At 37.0% G+C, this 27,880-nt stretch overlaps 2 protein-coding genes across 5 annotated transcripts in view; both read left to right on the top strand.

The window, feature by feature from the left end:
* Positions 1 to 20,721, top strand: part of LOC124164041 (protein virilizer homolog) — a 51,326-nt gene extending 30,605 nt beyond the window's left edge. For 3 of the 4 annotated variants that reach the window (XM_046541207.1, XM_046541209.1, XM_046541206.1), the window contains 6 exons: positions 5,188 to 5,918; positions 10,351 to 10,526; positions 12,172 to 12,430; positions 14,558 to 14,760; positions 18,572 to 18,677; positions 18,963 to 20,721. In XM_046541207.1, coding sequence (XP_046397163.1) covers positions 5,188 to 5,918; positions 10,351 to 10,526; positions 12,172 to 12,430; positions 14,558 to 14,760; positions 18,572 to 18,677; positions 18,963 to 19,354 — 1,867 coding nt within the window. In that variant the 3' untranslated portion in view covers positions 19,355 to 20,721. The remainder of the gene's footprint in view (positions 1 to 5,187; positions 5,919 to 10,350; positions 10,527 to 12,171; positions 12,431 to 14,557; positions 14,761 to 18,571; positions 18,678 to 18,962) is intronic. The other variant, XM_046541208.1, reaches the window with a different exon arrangement.
* A 5,732-nt stretch (positions 20,722 to 26,453) lies between these two features.
* Positions 26,454 to 27,880, top strand: part of LOC124163544 (neurogenic differentiation factor 1) — a 66,251-nt gene continuing 64,824 nt past the window's right edge. The window contains exon 1 of the mRNA XM_046540517.1: positions 26,454 to 26,690. The gene's annotated coding sequence lies outside the window, so the exon portion shown is untranslated. The remainder of the gene's footprint in view (positions 26,691 to 27,880) is intronic.

The raw sequence follows: 27,880 nt of genomic DNA, 5'->3' as shown, positions 1-27,880 counted from the left end.
TGTTTAACGACATTTACCGTTCCTGAAAAATGTGACGATAAACGAAATGACGTTAATCGAAACATAATATCCCATAAGAAACAATGTAAAAAGTGAATATCGGCTCCTCGACCTCACAATTCCTATGCGAAAAAATTTAAGCGTATCATATCTGGGGCATTTTTTACGATGGGAATGCCAAGCTATGGCATAAATACGAGTTCCTGTCTTCATCGACGGCAATAGCAGCACTGACGTAAATCCTTCTCCATTTTTGTAACTTCCCGCATTTGCTTTTCGGCTTCGCTACGGCGGTCGCCCGGGCGATCGTCGCCTGGGCATCATCATTGCTGAAACATCGTCACAGTTACAGGAACCAAAATTATTGTGAACTCAGCGAAAAAAGTGACGACAAAAGCTCCGAGTTCTACACAGAAAATTCCTAAATAACTTTTTAGGTTCCTGAAAACCATTATGTCAAGTAAAACGTTGCGCACCTGCCTAAGAATTCATTTTGAAGAAAATTCGCTGAAACCGTAATCGCAATTAACAATAAACACACCGTTTTACACTTCGTTTAGACTGACTGTATTACCACCCACAAAACGAACAACCTGCAATGCCCGCCGCTTCGCATTTTTTTCTTGCGCGAAATTTAAAAGCCTTGGCCTTATCACGAAGCGAAGGTGCGATAAACGAGTGACGGTCTCAAAATATTCGTGACGTTATCGCGAAATGACGTTAAACGGGGTGACGTAGAACGAGGACTCACTGTATATGCATGCACACCTTTCAGAAATTTGGTTTTTAAGGGTGGTTTTCTATTGGTACTCCTGAGTTGATCATTACTTTTGAGAAGTATTGTAGTTAAGCATTTGTTTTAAGTTGTTTGCTTTAACGGTAGTGAAGATGTGGTTGAACAGACTTTTATTTTAGTTTCAATTATCATTTCAGCATTTTTCTTTGGAGTCTGCTTGCTATAATTCATACAGGTGGCCATATGTCAGGGAAATGTCTGTGTATTGTCGCTCCGAAAATTCTCAGAATTTCTTTCACCGTTGAAATGATAAAATAAATTTTGTAACCATCACTATAATATGTGAAAATTAGTATGCAAGTAATCAAAATTATAGCAGGTCAGAAGGAATAGAAAAGTATTTGTGGATTATTAATATTGCTTATATTATTTTTGTGTACTCAGGCATTTTAAATTTCCTCTTTGGATGTTAAAATGAAGTACAGTAAAACCCCTTATTTACACTTTTCTAGGGACCCAAGAAAAAAAGTGTAAATTGCGGGAAAATGCAAATAGTGGGAAATAGAGAATTTTCACTTTTATTCACATACTGGCTTTGGAAATGTTAATTTTTTAATTGTTCACTAAGCATTATTCCATAACATTGCTTCCCTCTGAAGCACAGCTGGCAACAAATATTAAAAAATAATCCTGTTTTGTCTGCATTAAAAGCATCTTTTGGGCTGTAACCTTCCAGAAGTCTAATATATTCAGATTCTTTCCACTGAGTTGCTGTCTCTATGTTAACATCTTTGCTTTCACCACTCACCATCTTGTATACAAGACTACCTATTTTTTAATCTATCCAACCAACCATTATAGATGCCGTGGAATCTTCGATTCCCAATCTTCTGGGGAAATACTTTTTCTCAAGGGCCTTTGGGCCTGTTTACACGATACATTAATGTCTGCTTGCATGAATGATTTTTGTGGACCGGAACGGGACAGGAAATGTACGAATGTAGGCAGGGGCAGATCCAGGATTTTTCTTTCTGGGAGGGGCACAGAGGGTCTGACAGGCAAAAGATCTTGTCTTAATTGAGATTAAAACAAGATATAACAATGACTTTACTAAATTCTCTTTATTTTTATATCAAAGTTATTCTTATTGAATTAAATGATTGAGCCTCCTTGAGTAATACACAAAATAAAGCGAACGTAATGATGACCATCAGGGATGGATCCAGGATTTCTTTCTGGGGGGCACAAGCAAGGCCATATCCAGGATTTTGTTCTGGAGGGGGGCACAATGATACCACGTTATACAAAATGAACGCAATGATAAGTGGACCGTATTAAAAATCTTGCATATTTTTTAAGTGTCTGGGGGGGCACATGCCCCGCCCCTATAAGTACGACTATGAATGCATGAACCAAATTTGAACAGGTTCTATTTTCTGTTCATGCATACGCACAAGTTGGGTGAATACACAGTGCATTTTCGTGTTCATAATTTAGACATTAACTTGTACGGGTTAATTTACTATGTAAACAGGCCTTTAGATGACACCATTTGCAGGAACATTTGATGATCTTGCACCTAAAAACTACTCTTTTAGAATTCGTTCTATTTCTTCTTACCTGGAATTCTTCACAGATATTCTCTTTTTTGATAAATGTCCGCACTGGTTTGCATATTTTCAATGGCATCGCGATTTTTCACCACGAATTTGCTTGAATCGATGCGGGTTCCGGTGTGGGAATCAACTAGCTCTAAAATTTTCATATTATCGTCAATTAAAAATGTCCGTTTTCCACCTCGAATTTCATTTTCAAGCAGGAAAAATTCTATTTCCCGTACTAATTGAGGATAACTTGCCAACACACGAGTGTCTGAACTACTCCTCGGCGATCAAGTGCGTAGTACAAACTGTCGTGCGACTTCATAATTTTTTAAAGTTACAGTTGTTTGCGATACGCTGCTATGTGAATGGGATAATTCAAGTTTAAATAAGTTTTTTTTAAGTATTTAATTAACCCATCTACGCAACGCAACTGTTGAATGAAGTCAGCGCAAATGATCGCAGTTGTCTGTCAAGTTTTATAGTTCCGGCATTTATCACGTTTCAGCACGTCTGGTTTCCTTTCAAACTCTCGTATCAAATTATAGGCTACATGATTATTGTCAACATTTCTTCAGGAGTTCTTGCATTATAATTATTACATAGCTCGATTGCTCAAAACACCTACTTTCATATTGTGAATCTTTCCGCCGCTGACAGAAAACGAGATGACGTAGTTCAACTTTCCGACGTTAGTGGCGTTCTGTCCCGCCACTTTCAAATTCTTCCCGAAAATAGTTCTCATTGCGTCTCTTTCTCTTGGATTTTTAAATACAAATGCGCGAAAAGAAGCCAAAAGATAGTTTTTAAGGGCTGATATGCACGATTTATTGTTTTAGTAGGCAAATAATTTTTTTTAGCCGGCACGTCGTGATGCACATGGCGGGAAAACGAAAAAAACACGGCGTAAATACAGGGTTCTATTTACATTGGAGAGATAGGAAATATGACGGGACCCAGAAAAAAACTTGCAATTTGCGGGAAAACGTCAATTCCGATAACGCAAATACGGGGTTCTACTGTACTTTTGTGTGTAAAATTTTTCAACCTTAGAATTTTATCAGAGTGAATGCATTTTTTGCCACCATTACGGCAATTAGGATAACAGGGTTGGCTTTTTATTATTACATTAATGATGATGAATTTGTATACATCATCTGTATCTTACCTGTTACTCCTTTTTGAAGTTATTTATCCTCTTTCTTTAGAATACTTTATCTGGTCTCTCTGAATTTGCATGGACAAAAATTGAATATTTAGCTCGATATTATCAGATAAAGGGGATTTCATTCATTGCCTCATTTCAGTAACATATATGCAGTGGAACTTGGTTAGTACGTTCCTCTTCAGCACGTTTTCCACCTTAACACGGCAATTTCTCTCGGTCCCAAACAAAATACAGGTAAAACTATTTGGTTAGCACGTTTTAAATAGTGGTGCTTTCCTGGGTAGTACGCTCAATTACTTGCCATGACACAACCAGCAAGCGGTTTTCTCATATTTTTTTAGGTGTTTAAACTTTCGAATTCATAAGTTATTCTATTATTATCAGCCATAAACTTTCTTACTTTCATCCCACACTTCTCTTTCTACGACCGTGATGCATCTAAATGCATTTCTCAATTGCTTTATAAGTGTTGCGGGAGCTGACGATGCTTTGGATCTACACACGAAGCTTTACGCAAAAATACTTGATCTCGGCGCAAGAAATAGAAAGTGGACTACATTTGACAAATTTTTAAAGTGAATTTTAACAGTCAAATATGAAAATGTGCTTGTAATAATCTTTAAGTGCGTTATTAATTGTCATATCAATATCGATAATCTATTGATAGGGTTTTGTTCGAAGGACGAATGCATAAGGGGGTTGCCGTTAATGATGGTAAATAAAATTTTGACATTTTTTAAGATGTTTTAAAACAACCTAGTGATCTACTCAGAGTTATCGTCATATTCTCCGAGAAAGAAGAAATTAGTTAGCTTAACTTGCCCTCTTGAAACATATAGATGACAAATCACAGGAGAATGATGCCATTTTTATGTAATTGTTTCAGGGAAATCCATGAAACATCGATTTTCATTCACATGGTACTGTTTTTGCAATGCAGTGCTCATATTCTTGATTTTCAATGTGGGAAGAGTTATGGAAGACAATCGTGCGAGAATTTCCAAAAGTAATTGTAATTATGAAGACTTTTCCACAGAGTGCAATTACCCCAATTGCTATTATCTACTTGCCTGGTTAGCATGTTTTCCTAGATAGTACATTCATTTTTTGCGGTCCCCTCAGAAACGTACTAAACAAGTTCTTCTGTACTTGGTGAATATGCATTTACCGTACAATGTAAGTGCACTAATTTCCCATCAACATTTAGCCATGCTTTTCTCCTGCATTTTAAGCAAAGAAATACACTTTATTGATAGTATATATTGTTTGAAGTAGTTATATTATTATTAATATTCATATTAGAGGTTAAATACCCTTTAATCACTGGCCATGCATTTTTGTTTCAGAGAGAAAAAATTGTCAGGGAATTTTGACAAATGTCAGGGAATTTCAAAATTTCTATCTCTGGTCACCCTGTTTTTATGCGTGTTATGTATTATTTTTGATAAAACCATTTTTTAGTTTCTTATCACAAAAAATGTGATGAAGTTTCTGTTTATGGTACATTTTGAACTAATTACAGTCCATGAAGATGTTTTTTGAACTGAAAGGTTAGTTAGTTTCTTGAGAAATTAGAATTGTTGGGGTGGGTTCTGTGAATGGAATGATTTTCGCTTATGCCATTAATTATGATGATGAATATTGTTTAAAGGCTTTAAAAGCATTTTCATCACTTTTTTCAGCTGCTTGGAGAAATCCCCGGACACCTTGTACAACCTTTTCACTCGATGCCTCGCTGGATTCTCCAAGGACAATTCTGATTGCTTGTCAACTCTCTCCTCGTCCCTCGAGCTCCTCAGGGTACTTGTTTCTACTGAAAGTGGTAGTGGTGGAGAAGGTCCAACCTTTCCGAGGACGCTCAGCTTTTCTGTCCCCAAACTAGCCCGATTGCTGGAGTGGGAGGCTGTGGATGCTAATTTGGGCTCCCAAGTGGAGCCAAAGGAGGAAATGGTGAATTGTAATGACGAGGTTGCTGATGCGGAATCAAAAGGTGAAGCAGAAGAGAATGCGTCTTTGGAGGTCAAAGCTGAAGATGAAGAAATGGAGACGATGGTGACGGAGAACTCACAGGACACTATGGGTGATGCTGAGTTAGTCTTGAACAAAGAGGAGGGAGAGGTGGAAGAGGCGACCTCGCCTGCAGGGGAAGAAAAGGAGGAAGGGATTATGTCGCCAGTAAATCAATCCCGCCCCCAATCTAGGACTCCTCCCTTGCCTCGGAACCATGGTGCTATAATGGAGAACGGGGGCGTGCACCCTCTGTGTGAGCTAGAGCGATTGCTCGGTGAGTGTGTCGCCAGTGGGGGTGATGAAGATGGAGACGATGCGTTGGAAAGCCTAAGAGACAGCATTGCTGGACTGATAAGGCTGCTCAGAGTGGAGGGAATGGACAAGGGAGTGGCAGAAAATGAAGGTAAGCCCTCAGGAGCTGAGGTGCATCTAATTTTCTTACTTTATATTTCATACATGATGGAAAGACAAAACTTAATTTTTTTCCACTGTAATTTATTTAGATTATATAATGTGTTTCACGACTCTGTGGTGTAATCATGTGCACTACCTTAATGCATACTTGGGAATATACAGATTCCGCCGATTTTCAAGTAAGGTACATTCAGAAGACTTGTTCATAGGTCGGATTTGTCGTGAGTCGGAAATGACATACACAGATAATAAATCATCTGTAGCCTAATACCGTATTTATCTGAATATAGTCCCCCCTTTTTTTCCAAAAATGCATGTGTAAAAATAAAGTGGGGACTATATTCAAGCATACTTTTTTAATTTTTTCCCAAAACTGAGGCCCCAAAATTAGGGGAGAACTATTTTCAGACGGGGACTATATTCTGCTGTTCCCAGTCGCGTGGATTTTCCCATTGAAGTACACTAGCTTTTTATGCATCATCCTTTGATAGATATAAAGAATAAAAAAAGGTAATAATGATGTTATGATAGGAATGTTGGCCCAGTATGCATTTGATTGTCATGATGTTTTCAAGAATAAATTTTGGGGATTTTTCAAAGCTTGTTTTCAAAAATAAATTTGGTGGTGATGTAAGTTGGGCATTACCTGTATAGGCAAGGTAGGCAATGGAGGGAGATGACATAATTAGGAAGTTGTCGGTTAAGGTTAGGAATATGTGTTGTTTCGTAATTGAGGGGACACAACTGTAGTGAGAAAGCTGAGGATTGTGGGTGAGTGGGAGGGGATGAGGGCATGTCTGTAGTAGTTATGAGGCTACACTTTTGATTAGGGGAGCAATCCAAACCACAGTATACCCAATTACACTAAATAACTCACTGTACGTAATGCGTCAGCGCAAGTTAGTCTTTTGGTTCAACATTTAGAAGACGTATAAATATTAAAATACATAGAAACAGTAAACATGGATTAAAAAAAATTGTGTGTGCATGAATGAATCAATATAACTGTTTGCAGTGTTAGTTATACTGTGAAGTGTAACTTATAGCTTTATCGTATCTTATCCATGGTTTACAATAAACACCATAGCCTGATTTGCCTGTCAGTCACTACACTCACAGTCATATTTTTGATTAGTGTACACTTTTAATGAAGCTTGTATTAAATGATTATTTGCAAAATTGAAACCCCCACCGTTGTACTATGCTATTGCAATACCTGTAGAGCTAATACATGTTTCAATAAAGTTACTTTTATCTTGCTGCAATTTCATGCCTATTGTGAGTCATGGGAATCTTTTTTCATTGCCCATGGAATAAATGATATTTCATCACTGTTCCACTAGATATTCCAAGCTTGGTCCATTTTATTGTTGGAAACTCATACAGTAGAACCTTGGATATACGACCCTCTGTTATATGATGACTTCACTTATACACCAATTTTTTTGGTCGTGAATAATCCTTTATGATCCAGTGTATATCCAACCTCGGTTATGAATTTTCATTTATACGATGACCTCTGGTACGAAATGTATTTTCCAGTCCCATTGCATGAAATATCTCACTTGCTCGACTTGCTCGAACTGTTCGACAAGAAGATTGCGGTGTGCGCACTGATTTTAGGCACACGAGCGGGCGTCCTGTGTGCACATTATATGGAGATGCTAATGAAGAATACTAATTTTAAAAATTAGCGATACTGTTTAATAGATATTAATTTTAATTATAGTAGATGATCGTTAATCCGGAATTAGGAACTATGGAATATCTATCTCTAATAAAAGGTTGTCCAGATTCTTGCCAATGTTATGTTTTCCGTTGCCCTAGCAAAATTATGCCCAAATGAACTGTTACAAAGCCTACTGTACCAAAATTTTGGCTTCCAAGGTCATTCAAAAAGGTAACTATATTTCTAGTGTGCAGGTAAATTGATGATGCTTCAACAAAGCAGAATGTGTTATCTCACTCCGCGGTCTAACCTCAAACTGTGGGACGAATGGAGCCGGGGAAGAAGCTGCGTATGCGGCACTGTAAGCGTGTGTTTGTTTGCAATGGGACACTACACACACATGTCCCGGTGCTGTGTTTGTGGAAGGATGCTGATAGAGAAGCACTACCCAGTTGATTCCATTTACTCTCGCCAAAATTTCATCTGAATAATTCTTAATGAGCAAACATTCAAAGAGGGGATATTTTTCTAGACCCTTAAGCTAGACCTAATCATTAATCACTCGTGGTCATAACGGCATTTGTATGGTTAATTAAATTCTCACTTTAAAAAAAGAGATGTAAACCCCAGAAAAATCTTAATTTTGGGATATCCTGGGTCCTGTGTGTTCTGAAATATCTGCGGTGTGGTATTTTAATTATTAGTTATGGTATTTTTCTTTAATTATTAGTTATGGTGTTTTATTTAATTATAAAGATAGCCAAATCCTGAGGTTATTTTTGTTATGAGGTTAGGGTAGGGAGGGAATTATTGATAGATACCGTGTGTTGGTATTAGCCTGCTCGTAACGAAAGACACCAAGGGCATCATGGCTTAGCGTCCCATCTGCAGGACAGTGTGTTGCCCTGTAAGTGCCCTTCATGCAACACTCAAGTAAGGATAGGGCCATCACTGAAAAGTTTCTGCCACTGCCAGGACTTGAACCCCTGCCCACTGGGTGTAAATCTTTCATGATGCATAAATCAAAAATTTTCCCCTAATAATGGCGTTAATTTGAATGACTTCCCTTGGGTATTTAATCTCTTCAATCTCCAACCTGGGTGTGTGTAAAGGTGATAAAATTAATTGCCTGAAAACTGCTGGTAATGAGCCAACTTTTATCGAAATTGCTTCTCTGTGAACAGTTAGTATTACCATTCCCAAATTTCTCCCGAGTAACAGCCCGGCGGCTTAGTGCCAGAAATGCTAACAATTTGACCAAGACATTCAACCTTGGGAAACATTGTTCAGGAATGCAAATTTATGTTTCTCTTTAGGTAACACATCATCTTAAGGTTAAGGTTATTAGCCTTATAAATAAGGTTATTAGCCTTCATTTTCTTGCCTCCAAATGAGTAATTGCAACCTGGAAACATATCATTGCTGATTGAAGAGAGTTTTGTGCTCACTTATAGTCAACCTCACACATGAAATTTCCTCGCTTATGACACTCATTTTGGTTCTCCGCTTAAAGTTTCATTTGTCAGGTTCTACTGTATTTCAGTTTTTGGGGCCAATTCACGATTTTGGCTTTGCAGCCAGCATGGAACATTCCACGCCAATTGTATCACAAAAATGATGTTTTTCTACCCACTATCTCAGAGTTTTATGAAACTAGGCCCATAAAATTATTTTTCCTATGTGAGAAAAGTCTTTAAATTTTATTGTATTAGCTGTAATAATATATGTTACAATGTCCCAAATTTGTAACATTTTCTTAATTTTTACATCCTCATTTCTCAAGCTGCAGTTTTACTCAACAATGCTAACTCTTTAATTTTAGGAAATGAATGAATTTTAATAATATTTCTAAGAAATGATCGCAAGAGTATTGGATCTCAGAAAAAAATATCAGGGGTCTTGAAACTGTCATTTTTAACCTTTAAAAAAATGTTATCTCAGTAAAAGAAGCAATCTTTGGCCTAAAATATGGTTATATGAGAATGCCACTATCACAAAGTGTGTTTCCATAATTCTTTACAAATCACCTGCTATAGTTATCCTAAATCTGTGAGTTTTCATCCTCAGAAATACAAATAAATGACTTTGTTCATTACTTCAGTAGAAATGCCATATTAATGCCATGGACTCCCAAATGGCTCCCTGTGTGCAGAATTTGTTTTACTATTCTCTGTATAAATGGAGAGGCTTCATTATAAAATTGCGATGAAAATGTGTGTTTCTTCTAAAATATTTTTTGTATTTGGCTTTGATTTGTGTTGAGATGCATGATTTCAGTATGAGCTACTGATTGATATGTTTAACTCAAACACTTGTAACCGTGCTAGTGAAGGGCAAATGGACACAGAATTTCAGCCTAGGTTGCAGACTGTACTTCATACAATTATTTTTGTTTTTTCATATAAATTTATTGATTGATTAAAACTGGCAGTGAATGACTAAAAATGACGACTCATGTAATGGTCATTAAGACTTTTAAGGCATTGATTTGAAATGATGTGGAATGTCCTATATGTTCACTTGAACAGTGAATATTTTAGTATTACAAAGTATTTACTCTCATTTTATGCCTGGTGTTGGTTAATTTTTTTACAGTGACTGATATTCATGGTGTTTTTTTATATATTTTAATAATATCTGTCAATGTATAGAAATGTCTTTCATTTCTATGTCAAGTCATTGTAAGGTCTGTCCTAAAGCCTTAACTCAAAGTACCCCTTTAATGTATGGTTTCATAATTTTTGCTCTCCAGAAATGTTGGAGCCTTTATTACCATCTCCTGAGCCTTTGGTGTCTCAGTTTATATCCCGCCCTGTTGTGCAAGTTATTGGTGCCTCAAGTGGTGATAATTATGATGAAGAAAGGCTAACATCTGGATTTTGGCTGCCTCCACCTGCTGTTGATGATGCTGATCCTGATATGGACCAAGTAAGTGTTTATTAAGTGTTAATAATAGAAGATTAGACTGGCATTTATCCTTAGGCATATTGTTATTATTATTTTCAGGTTGCCAGTGCATTAGTTTTTTAATCTTCTTCAATATTTCCTGTTATCCAAATTACTTGAAAAACTCCAGGATTTTCATGCTTTGTGATTATCAATGAGTGACATAATTTTACCATTTACTCTAGTATTGCTAAAGATAATGAGTTAGAAAATAATCTAGATTAATTTTAATGAGGTTTTCTCAAACAGCCAATCATAATAAAATGTTCCAATCTTCTAGTGTACTTATTGGTATCATTGTAAAAAATAGGCATTACTAGGATATAGGATTTTTATGTTGGAAAATATTTTAATTTATATTGTCTGAGAATTATGGAAGAAAATGTATATTGATGTGTGGAGTATAAGGATTAAAATACTGCCTAACCATTTTGGTGTGCAAAGACCTCCAGTTCTATTTTCGGGAGTGTGGATGAATTCAGATTTTATTACCTATTTCATCTGCTTAATATTTTTAATGTATAAAATAGGAATTAATCAACTGAAATAAATCACACTTATAAAGGAGACGGCAGCCGTTGAAAAGGCCGCAGCCCTGAAATACAGCAGCAGCAATACGATTTACAGAAGTTACTACGTTAAAGAATACTTAAATGTTGAATTTTCTATCTTACCTTTAGGCCTATGTTACTGCTGGGAGTTAATATGGGGTGACCATAACTCACCCATTTTTTATTTCCTGCCTGGTGTTAATTGTGGCATGTCTAAAACATATTTTCGGTACATGAGGAGATGAGATTGGTATAGGTTCTTCGATGGCCTCATGCTTACTCATATTGGCTCAAGCTGACCTGGAAAATGAAAGTAGGGGCTGCGTGTATGTTATTGAATTAAACCTATGTTGTCTACAAATTAAAAACGTCATTCAGCGCATTATTATCGACATGACTTTTCAAAGTCGTGCATGAATACTCCAGAAGGATGCTTAAACGTATACAAAGTATTTTTGGGCCAGGAGGAAATACCAGGAATGGAAAGGTTTGGTTTCACTGTATGCTGAAAAGGTGTGTTTGGAAATATAAACTGATTACTAGCAATCTTTGATTTCAAGACAACCAGTCTATTACACCATCACTTTATAGATAAGAGATGTTTTAACTGAGAATATTTATCCTGCTACCTGAGTCATCATCATCATTAGTCAACAATCCTAAGATTGGTTTGACACAGCTCTCCATTTCTCTCTCCTATCCGCTAATCTTTTCATAGCTACATATTTCTTCTCTTTTACATCCTTTATACCCTCTCCTATGTAAGTCATTCGGGGTCTTCCCTTGCCCTTTTTCCCTTCCACATGCCCTTCAACGATTGTCTTCATCAGGCCATTGTGCCTCAATATGGGGCCAACTAAGTTGTCCCGTCTTCTGTTTAAGGTTTCTAGGAGGCCCCAAATTTTTTTACTGAGTTGTTTTTTTGACAGATAACAGTGTTTTTGATCTGAAATTCTAGTGTTATTTTCATCCACATTGCGATGAAGGGCGATGATGGAATTGTGAATATAACTCATTCGGGGCCGTCCCTTGCCCTTTTTACTGAGTATTCATTGATAATATTTGTATTGTTTCAGGTGAGTTGTGATTTGGTGGAAGTTGCAAGAGGTCACCTACCATCTGACTTTCATCTTCCTGTGGAAGTGGATCGAATACTTAGGCCTCGAGAAATTCCAGGCGTTGAAGGTTCTTCTGTTGGTGTTGGTGCAGGCATTGGATCTGAAGCAGATGATAGTCTTGGGGCACCACCAGGAACTTTGCTCGTCAAAAAGAGGGGCATAGGTGCTGAGGATGGAAAATATCCAGGAAGGGAAAAGAAGGCCAAGAGGCCTTTTGGTTAGTATCATCGGAGAACTTTCGTGTCACTCAACTCATTCACAGTTTTTAAAATAATTTTTCATTGTGATAGAGTTTGAGAATTAAAAATACAATAGATTCTGGTTAATTGGGACATATCGGGACTTGTGCACTTTGTCCCAATTAAGCGGCTGCCCCAATTAGGCGAACTATCCTGTATACGGGCATAAAAAACTTTTAAATGGTAGAACTAATGCTTGAATGTTTATAAAACAACATAAGTTTATTAAACTATTAATTTGCTTAATAAATCAGCGAGTTTAGTTTATTTATTATCATTTTAAAAAATTATAACAATTTGGTTAAAAATATTTTTCACAGCCTCGGGCAACGCTGAATGAATGTCTTTTACTAAGTCCTATTAAAGAAAAGTTCCATCTTGCGGATAGTATAGCAGCAAGAGCTTTCAAAATAGGGCAAGAGTAGGAACATTTGTGAAAAATATGAGTAAATCAAAGGAGGAAAATATAAAAAATAATATTCTGAAAACAAAAAATTATAATTTCGTCGTGAGTATAGAATCTATGTCACCGACTCATGGCCCAATAAAGCGGCATGCTGTCCCAATTAAGCGGAGAATACTCTGGGATATTCCTCTATTGGATTCTGCTATTCAAGATCTGTACCAATTAAGCGGCCAATGTACTAAGTAACCGGTGGACCCATTAAACAGAATCTACTGTACATTTATTTTTACTCACACCAAGGTTGAAATTTGGCATTTAAAAAATCATTTGGCTTAGCCGGGATTCGAACTCATATCTCCTGATTGGGTTGCTATGCTACTAGTAACATCAGTAAGCCATCTCTTTCCAATGTGAATATAAGGCTGGGTTTACTGAAGGACTAGGTGTTGATGTATTAAGTCCACATTGTGGTACATGGATGGAAGACTTCGTAACTAAGCCACGGACAGAGGAATAACTACTTTGTTGTTTTATAATAATGGAATTTTTCCAAACATTATACAAAACACTTAACTTTGTATGCAGTCATGTGCATTGGGGGCTGAGTATGAAGGAGAATTTTCTGTTGAATAATGGAAAAATTTCCTGTTGAAACATTAACCTCAGTAAAGTTCATTGTCTAGAATCCAGGGAGTTATTTATGGTAAAATAGTTTTGGTGTGATGCAGGTGTTCATTTATCACTTGTGACACCAACACTGTCAATATATTTCATAGGCCGCAAGGTTTTCTTTGGCAGGTTCATGCACTTTCTCATAAATATCAGGAATTATTTGTTTTGATAATGCCCTTCATCCAGTTTTGTGTATATGACTCTATGCGTGTAATTGTATTTTGAAGCCCATTATCTCCATCATACAGTATGGCTGGTCATTGCTGCTTATCGTTTCAGCAATCTTTCGATGAAATATTTCTGTGACTACATGATGAGCTCATATTTTTTTTTACAGTCAATTAAGTAGCTTTTTGTCAGCACATGTGAAAACTTTATTACACTGCTTTTAAATGCTGTGATGAGGCTAATGAAATAGTTGATTATCAAAACATCAGGACTGGTGGTTACTCATGATATCCTCAGAATGCTTACATTTGGACGTGAAAGGAAGCTTCCATTTTTGGAAAAATTTTCTGCTGTTGCTTAATTCTACTTTCTCTCACACTGTATGCTTTCCCCTTCTTTTAATAACTTTCTTTAATTTTGGTGATAATGAATGGCTAAAATTGATGGGGACTTCTGAAGTATTTTAGGCCATTACTGTGGTAAACAATTCAATTCCATAGTTCCATTTCAATTAAAAATTAATTTTTGTGGCCAATATTGATGATCACAGCTAGACAGAATTTTATTCAATTTTAGTCGTTGAACTCATTCTATTTTAAACTGTACTGTTTTACCTGACTATGGTAAAAGTAATATTAATGAAAAAAATTGAGAGCTCACTAAAGGTCAATGATAATCATCATATGATAATTTAAAAATCAGCTGTAATGCAAAGTGAAAATAACATTCAGTAGATAATTCAATTTTTAATGATTTATTTTAATCATGGGTTTTATTAATCTCATGTATCATAGGTTGCCATAGCTTGGATTTGTAGGTCTTAAGATAAAATGTTAACGTCCTTACTTTATCTCAACAGTGACTCCAATGAGAGGGAGGGGTACGTTCAACCGACCAATGATCCCACAGGCTGGGGCGAGAGGAGATCCATTCCGATCGAGACCGCCAAATACATCTCGTCCACCTTCATTGCACGTGGATGATTTTGTTGCATTGGAAATAACTGGACAGCAGCCCACTGGTCCTACTGGGTACAACAAGCTCTCCATGAGGGCAGCCAAGGTGAGTTATATGCCTGTGCAAGAAGTGACAAGATCTGAATGCTGTCTGTGGAGTTCGATTGTGATTGTAATTTTTTTGGCCTGTTTTGTCCTCCACTTTGATGGTCTTTACGACACAAATTGGTCACCGATGGCTGAAAAATTAGTTGCAATCCTTTAACCCTTTCACTCCCAAGCATTTTTCAATATCCATACCCAAAATTCCCAAGGGTTTTTTTATGAAATTGTTAGTACTTTTTGTAAAAATTCTTATGGATTTATTTTAGGCTTTATAGACATGAAAAAAATTACACATATGTAGAAAAAAATGATGTGTTCAGAAATATTAATTATCATTATATATAATTTTCAGTTTTGCAATAATAAATTCATAAACTTAATACTTTTAAAAATGTTTACGAAAAACACAACTTTATGGCTTATTTATTCATAGTATTGTTTTTATTTTGCAATTATTGAAAACTGTATTTAATTAAGAATTTAGTTTATGATAGATCTTCTTAATTTTTTATGCATAAACAGAAAAAATGTTGCCATAAAAATTTAATTGTTTAAATCTGTCTCAATCACTTTTGACCAGTGCCTAAGCCAGTCTTCTGTAAAAAACAATGAAATATGTATATACTCATATATATAGGCCTTAATTAATACAAATTATTGTTAGTTTAAATTATAGCTAAAGGAACTGTTTAAATGTTAACATTGCATTTATTTATACATATGAATGACTTATATATGCAATGCTTTTTCTATAAAAACGAAGGCTAACATATATGATGAAAATTGTTTCACGGAGGATTTTTCATTATATGTTCAAGTTATTTATGTAATAAGTACATAGGTACACTTTTGATTAGTTTATAAAAATCACGTAGGAATAAATTTTTCCTTTTGTTCACAGTCACTCTTTCAGCACTTATGCTTATGCAAACGCTCCCAATGCAAACCCCTGTTGTATCTGACGCACACTGTTCTGGATCTTCTTCTTTGTTCCTTTGTGCTGCAGACACAGCATCTGTATTCTAATCTCCCACCCAGTTTCCTTATTCCTTTCATCTAAATATACATAGAGCATCAAGTCTGAAGAGTCCATACCTCCCATATACTTGTTATATTCCAAAATTACTTCTGTTTTCACAGTTTTTTCTCGCAGCCTTGTCTCAATTTTGTCACTTCACTATGCTTTGTAGTCGCCTTGCTTGAAAGAAGGATCACAGGTCCTCATTGAGAATTTTTTCCCTAAATGCACTGGCTAGAATACACCCGGAACGGCAAAACATTTTTTCCCCGATGGTGAACTTCTTTTTGAAAAATACGGGCAGAAATTTTCGTTTATTTGTAATAGTTCCTGTAATATATGTTCCCATTTGGTAAAGTTTGTTCACGAAGGGAACTGACATAAAAAAATTGTCCACAAAAACATGGTAGCCTTAGTATAAATAATTGTTCATCTGAAGGAGTTTCAATACCACTGTACACCCCAGCCCATGTTCCAGCCATTATGGGTGATATTTTCGGGAAAAATATCACACACCACTCAAGAAAGGCGCTAGACTTTTATTTGCAGATTTCGCAGCAATGATGAACTTTGACGAAAATTCAAATGACTCAATGCACAGAAAGCACAACGCGAAGAAACGTATCCGAACCTCTGATACGCGCGAGCTGATGCAAACATAAGCCGTCGGGACTCCGCATGCAAACCATTAGATTAGTAACGCATGACGTTAGATGACGCATTCTCAGGAGTTGCCCACAAAGTAGGTGTTAGCAAAGCAGTGATACAATGAATCACTTACGTAGATAAGGAAGATTAGGATAAAAAACTGTGAAGCCATCACTTTCACGGCGACTATTCGGCGACGTTATCGGCCACTTGCTGAGGTTCGCTGAAAACATTTTATTCCCGTGCTACGCACGATAATCTTACTGTGTACTCTTCCTGTAAACAAGAAGTATTGTTTCCGTGTGAATAAAATTTAGTAATTTGATTCGGATAAGAAGATTCCTTTGAAATGTATGTCGATACCGAAGAAGGATTTGATTGTAATGAGGAGAAGCCAAAATATAATTGCAGCGGGCGAGAGATTAGAGGTTGGATAAAATTTTACGTCGTGGAGAGTACGAAGTCATAGGTACCAATGTATTACATGAATAAAGACGCACGTGTAGTCAAGTGAATACAATAAATCACGTGTAAAAGCGTGCATAAGCTTGTTGAGAATATCATAAGGTCATAAGTCAGCCGCCGCGGCAATTTACGAGAGGAAAAAAAGAAGTTCAATAAGCTGTCAGTGTACATAAAAAATTATAGTCAAAGAACATTTAAATTAGAAAATTATTAAAATTTATCCTCTATATCACTTATGAACGAAAATTATAAACGAAAACTAGCAACAACGACGGACAAATTTTCTAATTTCGCATTGTTATAAAGTGGCGTAAGAATTTCGAAATATGAGTTACATTTTACAAAGAGTTGCCGAAATAACGTCCATTAAAATGTTAAAAGTATAAATTAAATTATATAAAAAATACTTAAGGATAGCAAAATATGTATACATTCATTATAAAAATAAATTAAATAATTAAACATTATAGTTTATGTGAAATATTGTTCTAAGCAAGCGGCCGATATATCGGCCGCTTGGGCGTATTGGGTAGGAAGGCCACGGCCGATATATCGGCTGCTTGGGAGTGAAAGGGTTAAAGCACTATGTAAAGATTACATAATGAGAGTGCATCATTGTCTAAACAAATTTTGGGAGATTCAAGGCATTTTTCTGAGTAGAATAATTGAGTTGAGCTACTTGCTGGTTTGAGTGAATGTGCTCAAAGAAGAAATACAAATTCTTATCAACATTGGAAGATTATATGGAAAATAATTTCTAAAGGTGACTCAGAAGTAGTATTAACTCACTGCATTGTGTTATAGTGACCTGAAAAGTGGTATACAAACTAGAGGGAAAGCAGCATAAAAATTGTAGCCCCAGGGGTACAAAAATCACAAATTCAATGGTCTGTTGGTGAAAAATGTATTTTGGTTTTCCTCATTTAAAAATAGCAAAGAAAAATCTGAAGTGTTCCTGGCGTATGATGTTGATAAATTATTGTCTGGATTTCTGGTGGGTCACACACTCTATTGTTACAGAGATTTAGATGGTGGTCTTCCATTTTCCTTAGGGCTGAATATTATTTTATTTTTTCATTAATATTTTTGGCCATTTAAATGACAGAAATCGTGGGTGTATTGTCCATTTGCATGTAATATCAACTCATTGCCTAACTGGATGTACTGGCTTTAATCAAAATACATTCATTGTTTGTTAAAAATGTAGCTTTATGATAGTTTGCTGCGAGAGCAAATTTCACTGTAGCCAATATTATTTTATTTTCCATTGGGTTAGTAAAGTAAAATTATAATCCATGGTCTAAACAACGGTGACATAATGGATGTGAACATTTCCCATGGATATGAGCCCTTGAAGTGAACTGTTTATGGTCACTTATTCAACTTTTGGACAAAGTCTATATTGGGTTAAATCTGTGATGTCATCCGAATTTGAGCCTAAATTCTAAAATACATACATATCAACCCCCTGATGGCAGCCTACACAGCCTTTCAAATTTCATTTCATTCAGGCTTATGTACATATTCTATTTTTTATTTGCCATTCCATTCCTTTTTGTCCAGATTAATTGAATTTCTTTTTCAAAAATGTTTCCTTTTTTGAAGTACTTGTTTTTATGAATGTGTTTGCTATGCATTATTTTACCACCTTTTTGACTAGCATTATTCCCTCTTCTCCTAGGAATTGATGGTAACTAGGAATAGGGGTAGAGGCCGAGCCTTCAGTTCAGATCGAGGCAGATTCTTCTCAGCTGGTTCTACTGGACAGTACAACAGAAGGGAAGCAGGTGAGTACCATTTTATTGCTAAGGGTGAGGATTGACTCTTTGCTATAGGATGATCTCCTCACAATCATAACACATTCATTCAGCAATGTTTGGAAGATTTTATTTTATTTCAAATGGGCATTCAAATTTAATATTTGTCTTTATTGTATATCTAACCCTGGGACCAAGACAACTTCTGAAATCAATAGTTTGCGAGTTTTATGTGTCACTTAAGGCACTATCCAATTCAACTAATAGAGTGTTAAAGGCTTGTTGTATGCAGTTATCTTACCCGTTACAATGTAGATTGCTTTATTCCAGGTGGCGTGAACAATGCAAGAGGCGGGGGATCAATGCAGAGGTCTGGCGTAGGGGTTGGCGGAGCACCGGGTGTTCGAGGAGTTGTCGGCAATCCTGCAAACCTTGCGGCTGCATTGACGGCATGGCCGGCCACCAATCTGGTTGGAGTAGGGAGTAATGTTGGGGAAGTAGTGGTGGGTGCCGCTGGTGTGCCGTCTCCTTCCTCGCCAAGGAACTTTCGGACGCTAAACCGATCCTCGGATGAGAAGTTTGGAGTGGGCAGGGGAGGGTGGGGTGGGAGCGGTGGTAGGGGGGGCGGGAAGGACCGAGAGAGAGTTTTCGGGGGTGGCGGACGGAGGGAGAACGGGTCGAGGCACGCCCGCTCGTTCACGAGATGAGGGCATGCAAGGTTGTTAGGACAATTCTGTTGTTTTGTTTGTTGATGCGGAGATCGGTCCAAGTGGTACTCTATTGTTTATTGTCTGCCTGTCAATTTTTGCATTCTAAACGTCATGGAATGGTTAGTCATCTACGTGATCTACTATTGTTTCTGTGTGGGGAAGTGACCACGAGTAACAGTTATTGTTTTTTTATATATATATATATATATATATATATATATATATATATATAAACATAATTATATGTATAGTGCTCTGTTGCTAAATCTCAGAGGCTGTAAAGACAAGACAGGGCATTTCTCATTTAAGAAGCTGTGGAGGAAAAACATTTATGCTCCAGTTTTGATTGTAATGGACTTGGTTTTTTCATTTTATGCCATGAAACTGTGAAATATGTGAATATATATACTACGAAGGTGTAATTTGTGCCTTCAGCCCCTATAAATATATTTTTTATTTTAGAGCATTTGTATAATGACAGGTTTTCCATGATCAAGACCCATTATTTGAATTGTTTTTATTTAATATAAATGAGGGGACTCCAATGAAAGAAGCCTAAATGCAAGTATTTAAAGTGAGTGCCAAAGTGGGCATTTTGGAAGAGAATGTGTGTGCAATCATCTCTAAAATTGAGGAAAGAGTATATATGCATTCAAATGCTTTATTAACAAGTGAATCACTCCCCGTTGAAAGTGATTTTCTGTTTGTGATAAAGGAGCTGATTTGCTGTCTAGGTAAAGTCATAAAAACGTGTAAACTTCAGGTGCCGTGGGCCATCATACATCCTGCCACTGAAGCTAGGAAGATTAAAACAATTCTTCTATCCATAACTGTCCTTGCTTGAACATAAAAAACGAACGTTCTTCATGCCAATTTTTGTAGAACTCTTGTGAATTCTCTTTTTTATTTCCTATTGTACAGACATTCGTTTTGAAGAACATTTTTATATTTTATGGAGCCATGAACATCAAATGAAGTGCCATGGATTGCTTTGAATTTTTTTCCGTTTGGGAGGTCTACACGAAAGCATTGGTTGGTATTTTTAAGATGTACACAATATGTAATGAAATGTAAAATTTTTTGGGGAAATCTCTCCTCTGCAAATGTGAATTTTGGGATGACAATTAAAAGATGTATAGAACTTCTTAATGTGGGTTCGTAGAGTCCTAAAGAGAAGTATAGGTAGAAAAATTTACTTTTCCCAAATTGACCAAAGATGTTCGTTGAAATCAAACATAGTATGAGTTGGGTACACTACCTGCCAATGTGAGAAGAAGTCCTGTTAGCTGTGTGCTTATTTGTAATCACGTATCTGCCAAATTCACCAGAGAACACTATATGGAAATAAAATCATTTTCATTGAATTTTTGTGTTGTTCATAAAGCTGCTATTGAATTTGACCTTTAAATCCATGTAGATTGATGCCTTTTTTTCCCAGAGTAAATTGTAATGCTTAGCAAAACTTGCCGTAAGATATCAATGTTTTGGATTTGATTACTTCGTAATTTCATATCCGACGTTTTGCCTCTACAGTTTTGAAATTTTGATAAAAAACAAAATTTCCTTGTTTTAGAGGTCAGAGTTCAAAATAAAAATTTTAATGATCCAAATAAACTTCCAATGGAAGTATGATGTGTGGATCACACCTTGGCGGTGCTGGGTAATCATCTGGGAGGTAGATTGCATTGAAACAAACTATGTCTTGTAAACACATGGAGATAGCTCATAAAAATCAAAATGTGGTCTTCAAAGTCATTATGTATTTTCATGTTTTTCATTGGCATTGACCTTTTTTTTAATCCTCAAAAACTCAATTTTTTGATCCTGAGTACTTGGGGAATGGATTCTCATAATTTTTTTATGACCAAATGTTAGCAGGTGAATATGAACTTTATTTTTAGCTTACGAAAATATCAATCACAGAGTAAATCAATATTGGATTTGGATTGGTTAAGTGAGAGCTCCCACGGACTCTGCCATAGTGGAGTCGATTTCTCCCATTCCGGTAGGGTTAACAATTCCTTTCCCGAGGCCACCTCCCAGCTTGATGATATTGACTTCGGCATCCGGAATTATGGGTGAATCTAGATCTCAGTGTTGATCAACTACTAACCACACTACCCACTAGGCTACCATGGTCCTAAAAATGAGGGTCTCCCTATTAACACTTTGCATACGGATGGTGAGAATTCTCGTCATTTTTTTCCCGAATGTTCCGGACGCATGACGCAGATTCTTGTCATTTAATCGCATCAACCTAAACAATTTTAAAGCATATCGCAAGCAAATACATATTGTACGCTTTAAAATTGTTTAGGTTGACGCGCCTAAATGACGAGAATCTTCGTCATCCGTCCGGAATGTTCGGGAAAAAAATGACGAGAATTCTTGCCATCCGTACGCAATGTGTTAATCTGGAGTTTTGGGAAAGCCTTAAGTAGTGATTTCTATTTTTTATGTGGTGTGCCTATGTTGTATTGTAGTTCAACTGTTTTGTCCGTTTTTATTTTGTTACAAATTTTGCAGCTAAATCTACTTTGTGGATTGTCTAGCATACTGGCAATCTTTCTGGTTTGTGTGTGGAGCTGAGGCTGGGTGATTCTGGCAGAAAACCGTACGAATCTCGTCTATCCTAATATATAATTCAGAGTTCTCAGGGGCCATCCATGAATTATATGAGACGTTTAGAGGAGGAGGGAGTCAAGCCTGATTCTTCCCCAGATGCACGCAGGGGAGAGGGGGGTTCCTGGCAAGTGTCACGTAATTTTTTTCAGCAAGAAACTAAAATTACGATCGTAGTAATTTTAAATACTAGTCTAACCTAGTGTCAAATAAAAATAATAAAACAAATTCAACGCAATTCAGCATAGATTATCGTATTTACACTGAAGTTACGCATGTTGAACAATCTCATGTGAGGTTAGAGGGGGGGGGTCGAGCCAAATCTATGTCTCACTATGGGGGAAGGGGGGTCAAAAAATTGTCAAAATCAGCGCACGTCATTGATGGATGCCCCCTTACATGACCATGACCATTCTTCTTTTTTGTCGAACACAAAATGCAATCGTAGCATACTTGTCAACGTGAGTATATATTAGTGATGGGTCGGTTCGATTCCTCGATTCTTCGATTCCTCGATTCTCGGCCAAGAACCGGAATCGAAAACGAGTACTTGCCAAGGTGAAAAATCGATTCCGATTCCAGTAGTACTTCAAACCACAAAATTTACGACCGCGTTCCCAAAAGTCATTTGAATTTTCGCGCCTCGTAATCGTGATAACAAAACACATATCTTCCTGGGATGTGCGAGTACTCGAAAATTTAAGTCGAGTCGAGTAGTTGGTACTCGACTCGAGCGTTTCGAGTAGCATTACGAATGTCGAGTCGAGTAGTTAAGGTTATAGAGCTTTCGAGTATAGTAGGTCCAGCGATCTGCCGACAGGAAGCGCTATCATGAAACTCGTGTTATAATGCAGTTTTTAAAGCCGATTAGTCATCCTAATGCCTTGGCCTGGTAGTTTCAGCTTGCCGAATACACTATAGTTGTCGACATGGGCGCCGAATACCTTTACGGCAGCCGCGGCGGCCGATCGTCTTCCTACCCGGCGCGCACTGGTCCGAAATCGGAAAACGCTGGAATGAAGTCCAAAATGACCTTTTTGGGGATAGAGACTTGAAACTTAGCGTAAATACTCATAAATTATTACCAGATATAGATTTATATGCCGTTTTACACAAATACGACCCTTTTGTGAGATACAGTGGTCAATGATGATCAATTTTTCAATGCCACGCGAGATATCGTTTTTCCTCAAAAAAATCTTTGAATTTATCCAGGTGGTTTTGCGTTGGTATGAGATTTATGGAATAAAAAAACGCAATATTCCTTTGACCTGGTGCTTTTCCTATATTTTCAAAGACTTTTGAAGATTTTGGCTCTCATCTGTCTGGTTTTACAACGCAAAATGGCCGACCCGTTTTTCACGTGAAATTTGACATAAAGTAGATATTATCTTTCGTTTACGAAAACTATAACTCGGAAAATTTGAACCACAATATAAAGTAGAGATTTCTAAAGATTACTAAGTAGAAATCTTGGAAAAAAGTTTGCGACGAAGGAAATTACAGCGATTTTTTAATCGCGCGTCAAGGCTGACCTACACGCCGCGGACCTCTGAGGCTCGGTAACTGAGGCCGATTTTTCAAGTTTTTTAAAACATTAGTCTTGAAAATCGTCATGTAAAGAATGGATAATCGTCTTAATTGACTGAAAGCACTGAACTGAGGATGTTAAAAAGGATTATGTATAGATCGAATAGGCCAATTAGCGCATTACTCGAAAGAAAATACTAAGGATTGGATATTTTTCGGAACCATCCCACGCATAAGAAATATGGCTCGGGTATTGAAGTAAAATGAAGAAATTAAGTCAGCATGCTTAAGAGAGATAAAAATGAACTGTTTCCACGAAAGGCAACAACTGATACCCTTTATCCCTTTCAACCTTCGCCGAGGTGAGTCGCGCGGAAGGGGGAGTTTTCATATCACAAGGCATCTTTTAACCTTTTTTATTACTGCATCCGTCCGATGTGATATTCATTTGTAGCGTTTAGTTTCTTTCTTGAACTCAAAAAAGCAAGAGACTTTAACCCTGATTAAATGACGTGCGAAGTATAGAATTTTTTTGGCTCTACAAAATTCTCAAGTTTAGTTCTATATAGTTCGTTCGCTTCGTCCATTTGAATTCCATGAAGATTCAAGGTCCAAATAAATCGTTTTTATTATTTTTAATAAAAATTCCAAAGTCTCCAAAATCTTGCAATTTTGGTAGGAAAGTACCTGCCCAGTCACACAAATGTGTAGCAAAAGCCAATTTTCTACAGGCAGTAATACTGTAACATGAAGATGTCAAAACCTGCTGGCTGAGCATGTAGAATAATTGGATTTTATGCTTGAGAATTTGAAAGGGCCAAATATTACATGATTCATATACTTAGTATGTAATCTTTATTATAGCTGTGAAAATTACTATACTCAGGGCTCATTATAGGGCACGATCCTCATTATATTTTCCTTCTTACATTAGGCTAGACATTCATCATAGAAAATTGGAGTAGAATATATTGTAGTATGCATTGCTGTATTGTCTGGTTCAGAAATTATATCATACTTGACTCGATACTTGTGAGTAATTTTCAACTCGACTCGAGATCAAAAAGTGCTACTTGGAAATCCCTTTTATATTCCAAAGGAGCAAATGCAGACTAGGGAGCTTGTGACAGGTATATAGTCAAGATAAGGTGATGCATTTGGAAAAGTACCCAAAGTCACCATAGCAAACACTGTTGAAGCTGAAGTGGAGCTTATTTATCATAGATGAATGCACCACCAAATTCCTTCCCTGGGAAATACTGAAAGACTTGTATCTCCTACCCAAGGCTGAAAGTATTAGCGAAGAGGTTTCTTGCCATACCACCATCCACTGTGTTCAGGGAAAGACATTTAGTTCTGCAGGAAAAATATGTGATGTAAAATGCAACAGGCTTTATCCTAGGATATCCTAGGCTATCCTAGAAAGCAAAGCATCTTCACTCTGTCAGCTGACAGAGTGAAGATGCTTTTATATCTGAGCAAAAATTTAAAGTCTGTAAAAGGAGACTAAATTTGTGAGACATTATTGATAATGATAAGATATTATCAATAAAAGATAGATATTAAAGGAGATACTTTTATTTTAAATTTAAACATGAGTGTTAATATTCTAAAGTAATATTATCATGTAACATCACTTTTCAGGAATGTCCTGTATTGAAATTTAGCTATTATATTTAAATTACATAGTGATGATATGAAAGATGCTTTTGTTTGACTGACTCTTTCACAGAGTAATATTTTTTAAAGTGGTTTTCTTGTTGCCTGGAATTAAGTGATATTTTTCTTGGAGCCTATGGCATCAGAATCGATGGAATCGGTATCGGTAGAATCGGAATCGAAATGTCAGAATCGGAATCGATAAAATTTTGGAATCGACCCATCACTAGTATATATTTTAACAATTCTTGGCATTACTGCTTGCAAGCGATCTCGATTCGCAATAAGACTTTCAGACTTTCACTTGAAATGAATGCATCACTGGCACAATGGTGGGCAACTGGAAAGGAATCTATGGAAAGTGAATGGCATTGTAACCATCATGAAAAATTGAGTTCGAATAACTACAGGCTCTCTGGAATTACAAATTCAGAAGAGGGTGCAGCATATCGATATGTTATATCGCAGCATATATGTTAGATTTTAAAGATGGCTTTTTTTAGATGTCTCGTTTGTTTAAGCAAAAATGTTGATTTTTTCTTTGTTCAAAGTCATTAAGAAAAAGCAACAATATTGCAGCTATTAGAAAATTCGTTGCGACTTTCATGTGAAAATGAGCTCAATAAGTTCTACTTCTTGAGCTCATTTTGATTCTCAAAGCAGTTTTCGTGTGTTCCAAAAAATTGTTCAAGACTGTCCGTAACACATGATTTTTCATATATTTTATCTGCATTTCTGTGGGTCTATTTGATGGTGTATAATTTAATAAAATGGCTTGCTCCTTGAGAAGGTAAATAATCAGGATGTTGTAAGTTCTTACAGTAGTCTCAATTTCTTCTTTCAAGATGAAGGCTACTAAATACGCAGTCACCCGCCAAGCGTTCAAATGTGTTTTCAAAAGTCGCCACTCGCGACGCAGACAGAACGAACCGAATTTTCCATGTGAAAATGAACTATTAACAGGAGTTACTATATCCGGTGATATAATCTCTCGGATTCGAATCTTTACAATGCTTTCCTCGCGATTATTAATACTTCATTGCAAGCATTGGGAATAACTGCTGACTCAGTGATCATTGCGGACAATTTTGAAATCAGATTAAAAAGCGAGCGAAGTGGCAGTATAAATCCACTTAAAGTGGCAGTATATAACTTCCACGGAGAGGACTGCGGCCTCTCCTTTGTATAGCCCCCTGTAGACGCTAGAAATACGTGCTTTCGATTTATCTTCGTTAGGGAATCACCCATTCGACTGGAGTTCAGCGGCTCTTAAGGTGGTGAGTGTTGACTCACTCATTCAAGCAAAATGGTTTGCTTGCGCGAAATAGCTGTGGGACATCAGTTGCTCTCTGGGAGTTCCTGGTGCACCTCGATGGACGAAAGAAATTTCGTGGGCAGGGGCCATCCTGTGCGCTGACATCCTCCGCTTGCCAGGCGGGGTGGCACAGAACCAGCGGCACCGCGCCTGACCAATATGTCGCCAGCAGAAAAGGAAGGAACTATGGACTTAAGAATGGCCAACGTGAGTGGAATTAATTTATCAAATGTCTTCTTCCCCTAATAGGAAAATGAGACCACAAACCGCGATTCAGTTGAAGGATTCAGTGGATGGAAGAGAAAAATCGACAACTTACGGGAGATTTGTTGCCAAAACCAATTGGGAGTTAAGATACTCTCGCCAAATTGGTGTAGAAGCTATCCCTTTCCACCTTGGAGCACATTATTGGGTGGAGAGAGGGTTGGGTAGGGAGACAGGGTGTAGTTAGGGAGGTTAGAATTTATAGTTATTATCCTTTAAATATACTTTATCGATGCACGGCCATTTTATGTATTAAAATTTATGGGTGTTGAATTTTCAAATCCGCATTTTTACATAGGGTCTAACGGCGATATTTGTCCATGCCAGTAGGGTACAAAGGCCCGAAAAATTTAGCTTGCATGCTGTCTGCCGTCCTCCGCTTGGAGCTGCGGTAGTTCTTGGTGCCCATACGCCTGTAATATCAAGTTTTATAATAAAAAATATTTTAAATATAAAATCATGCAGCTTCTCTATTTTTGCCGGTCTCTGTGGCGGCGGGGTAAAGTCCGCGCCTGATAAACAAGAGGTCGCGGGTTTGAGTCCCGCCTGGGTAGGTGACCCCTATCCAGGGCATGGCTGTTCGTCTACGTTAAAGTTGTTGACATGTTGAAAACACCGATCTAAAAGGCCGTATAGAGCTGTTTTCGGTGGTGTGAGAATAAATAAATAAACTTACTTAAGGTAACCTCGCAAGCATGAGTATAAGGTTGATTAAACCTCGAATATATGTGTCATATATACATTAAGCTAATAATTTTCGTTATGCCAAAAGAACCACGATGAAAATAAAACGTAGGCGTACTGCTTTTCCGTACTACTGTTTGCGTTAATAGCAAATTAATGTTGCAACTTAAATCACATTTATTACGTGAAGATGGTGTTGCAGTCGAATCGAATACCTGGAAAAAGTATGAAAAAGCGTTATTAGTGCCCCAAGTTTACTTTTCTACCTCGTAGAATGGCGTCTATAATGCGGAAACTTTTTATTTCGAACTACATACGCGAAAATGATTTGTTTAGGACGCCCTCTTTGAGTACATGGGAGGTTGCGCGTGCCGTGTTTACCTTCCCAGCGGGCACTTTCTCGGACCAAAGCGACCCTTCCTATTCCCCTTAGGCCCCCTACAGTGAGG

Source organism: Ischnura elegans, chromosome 8 (genome assembly GCF_921293095.1).
Source record: "Ischnura elegans chromosome 8, ioIscEleg1.1, whole genome shotgun sequence".
Taxonomy (NCBI): domain Eukaryota; kingdom Metazoa; phylum Arthropoda; class Insecta; order Odonata; family Coenagrionidae; genus Ischnura; species Ischnura elegans.
Note: the sequence above shows the minus strand (reverse complement) of the source record. Positions and strands in the feature narration are given on the sequence as shown.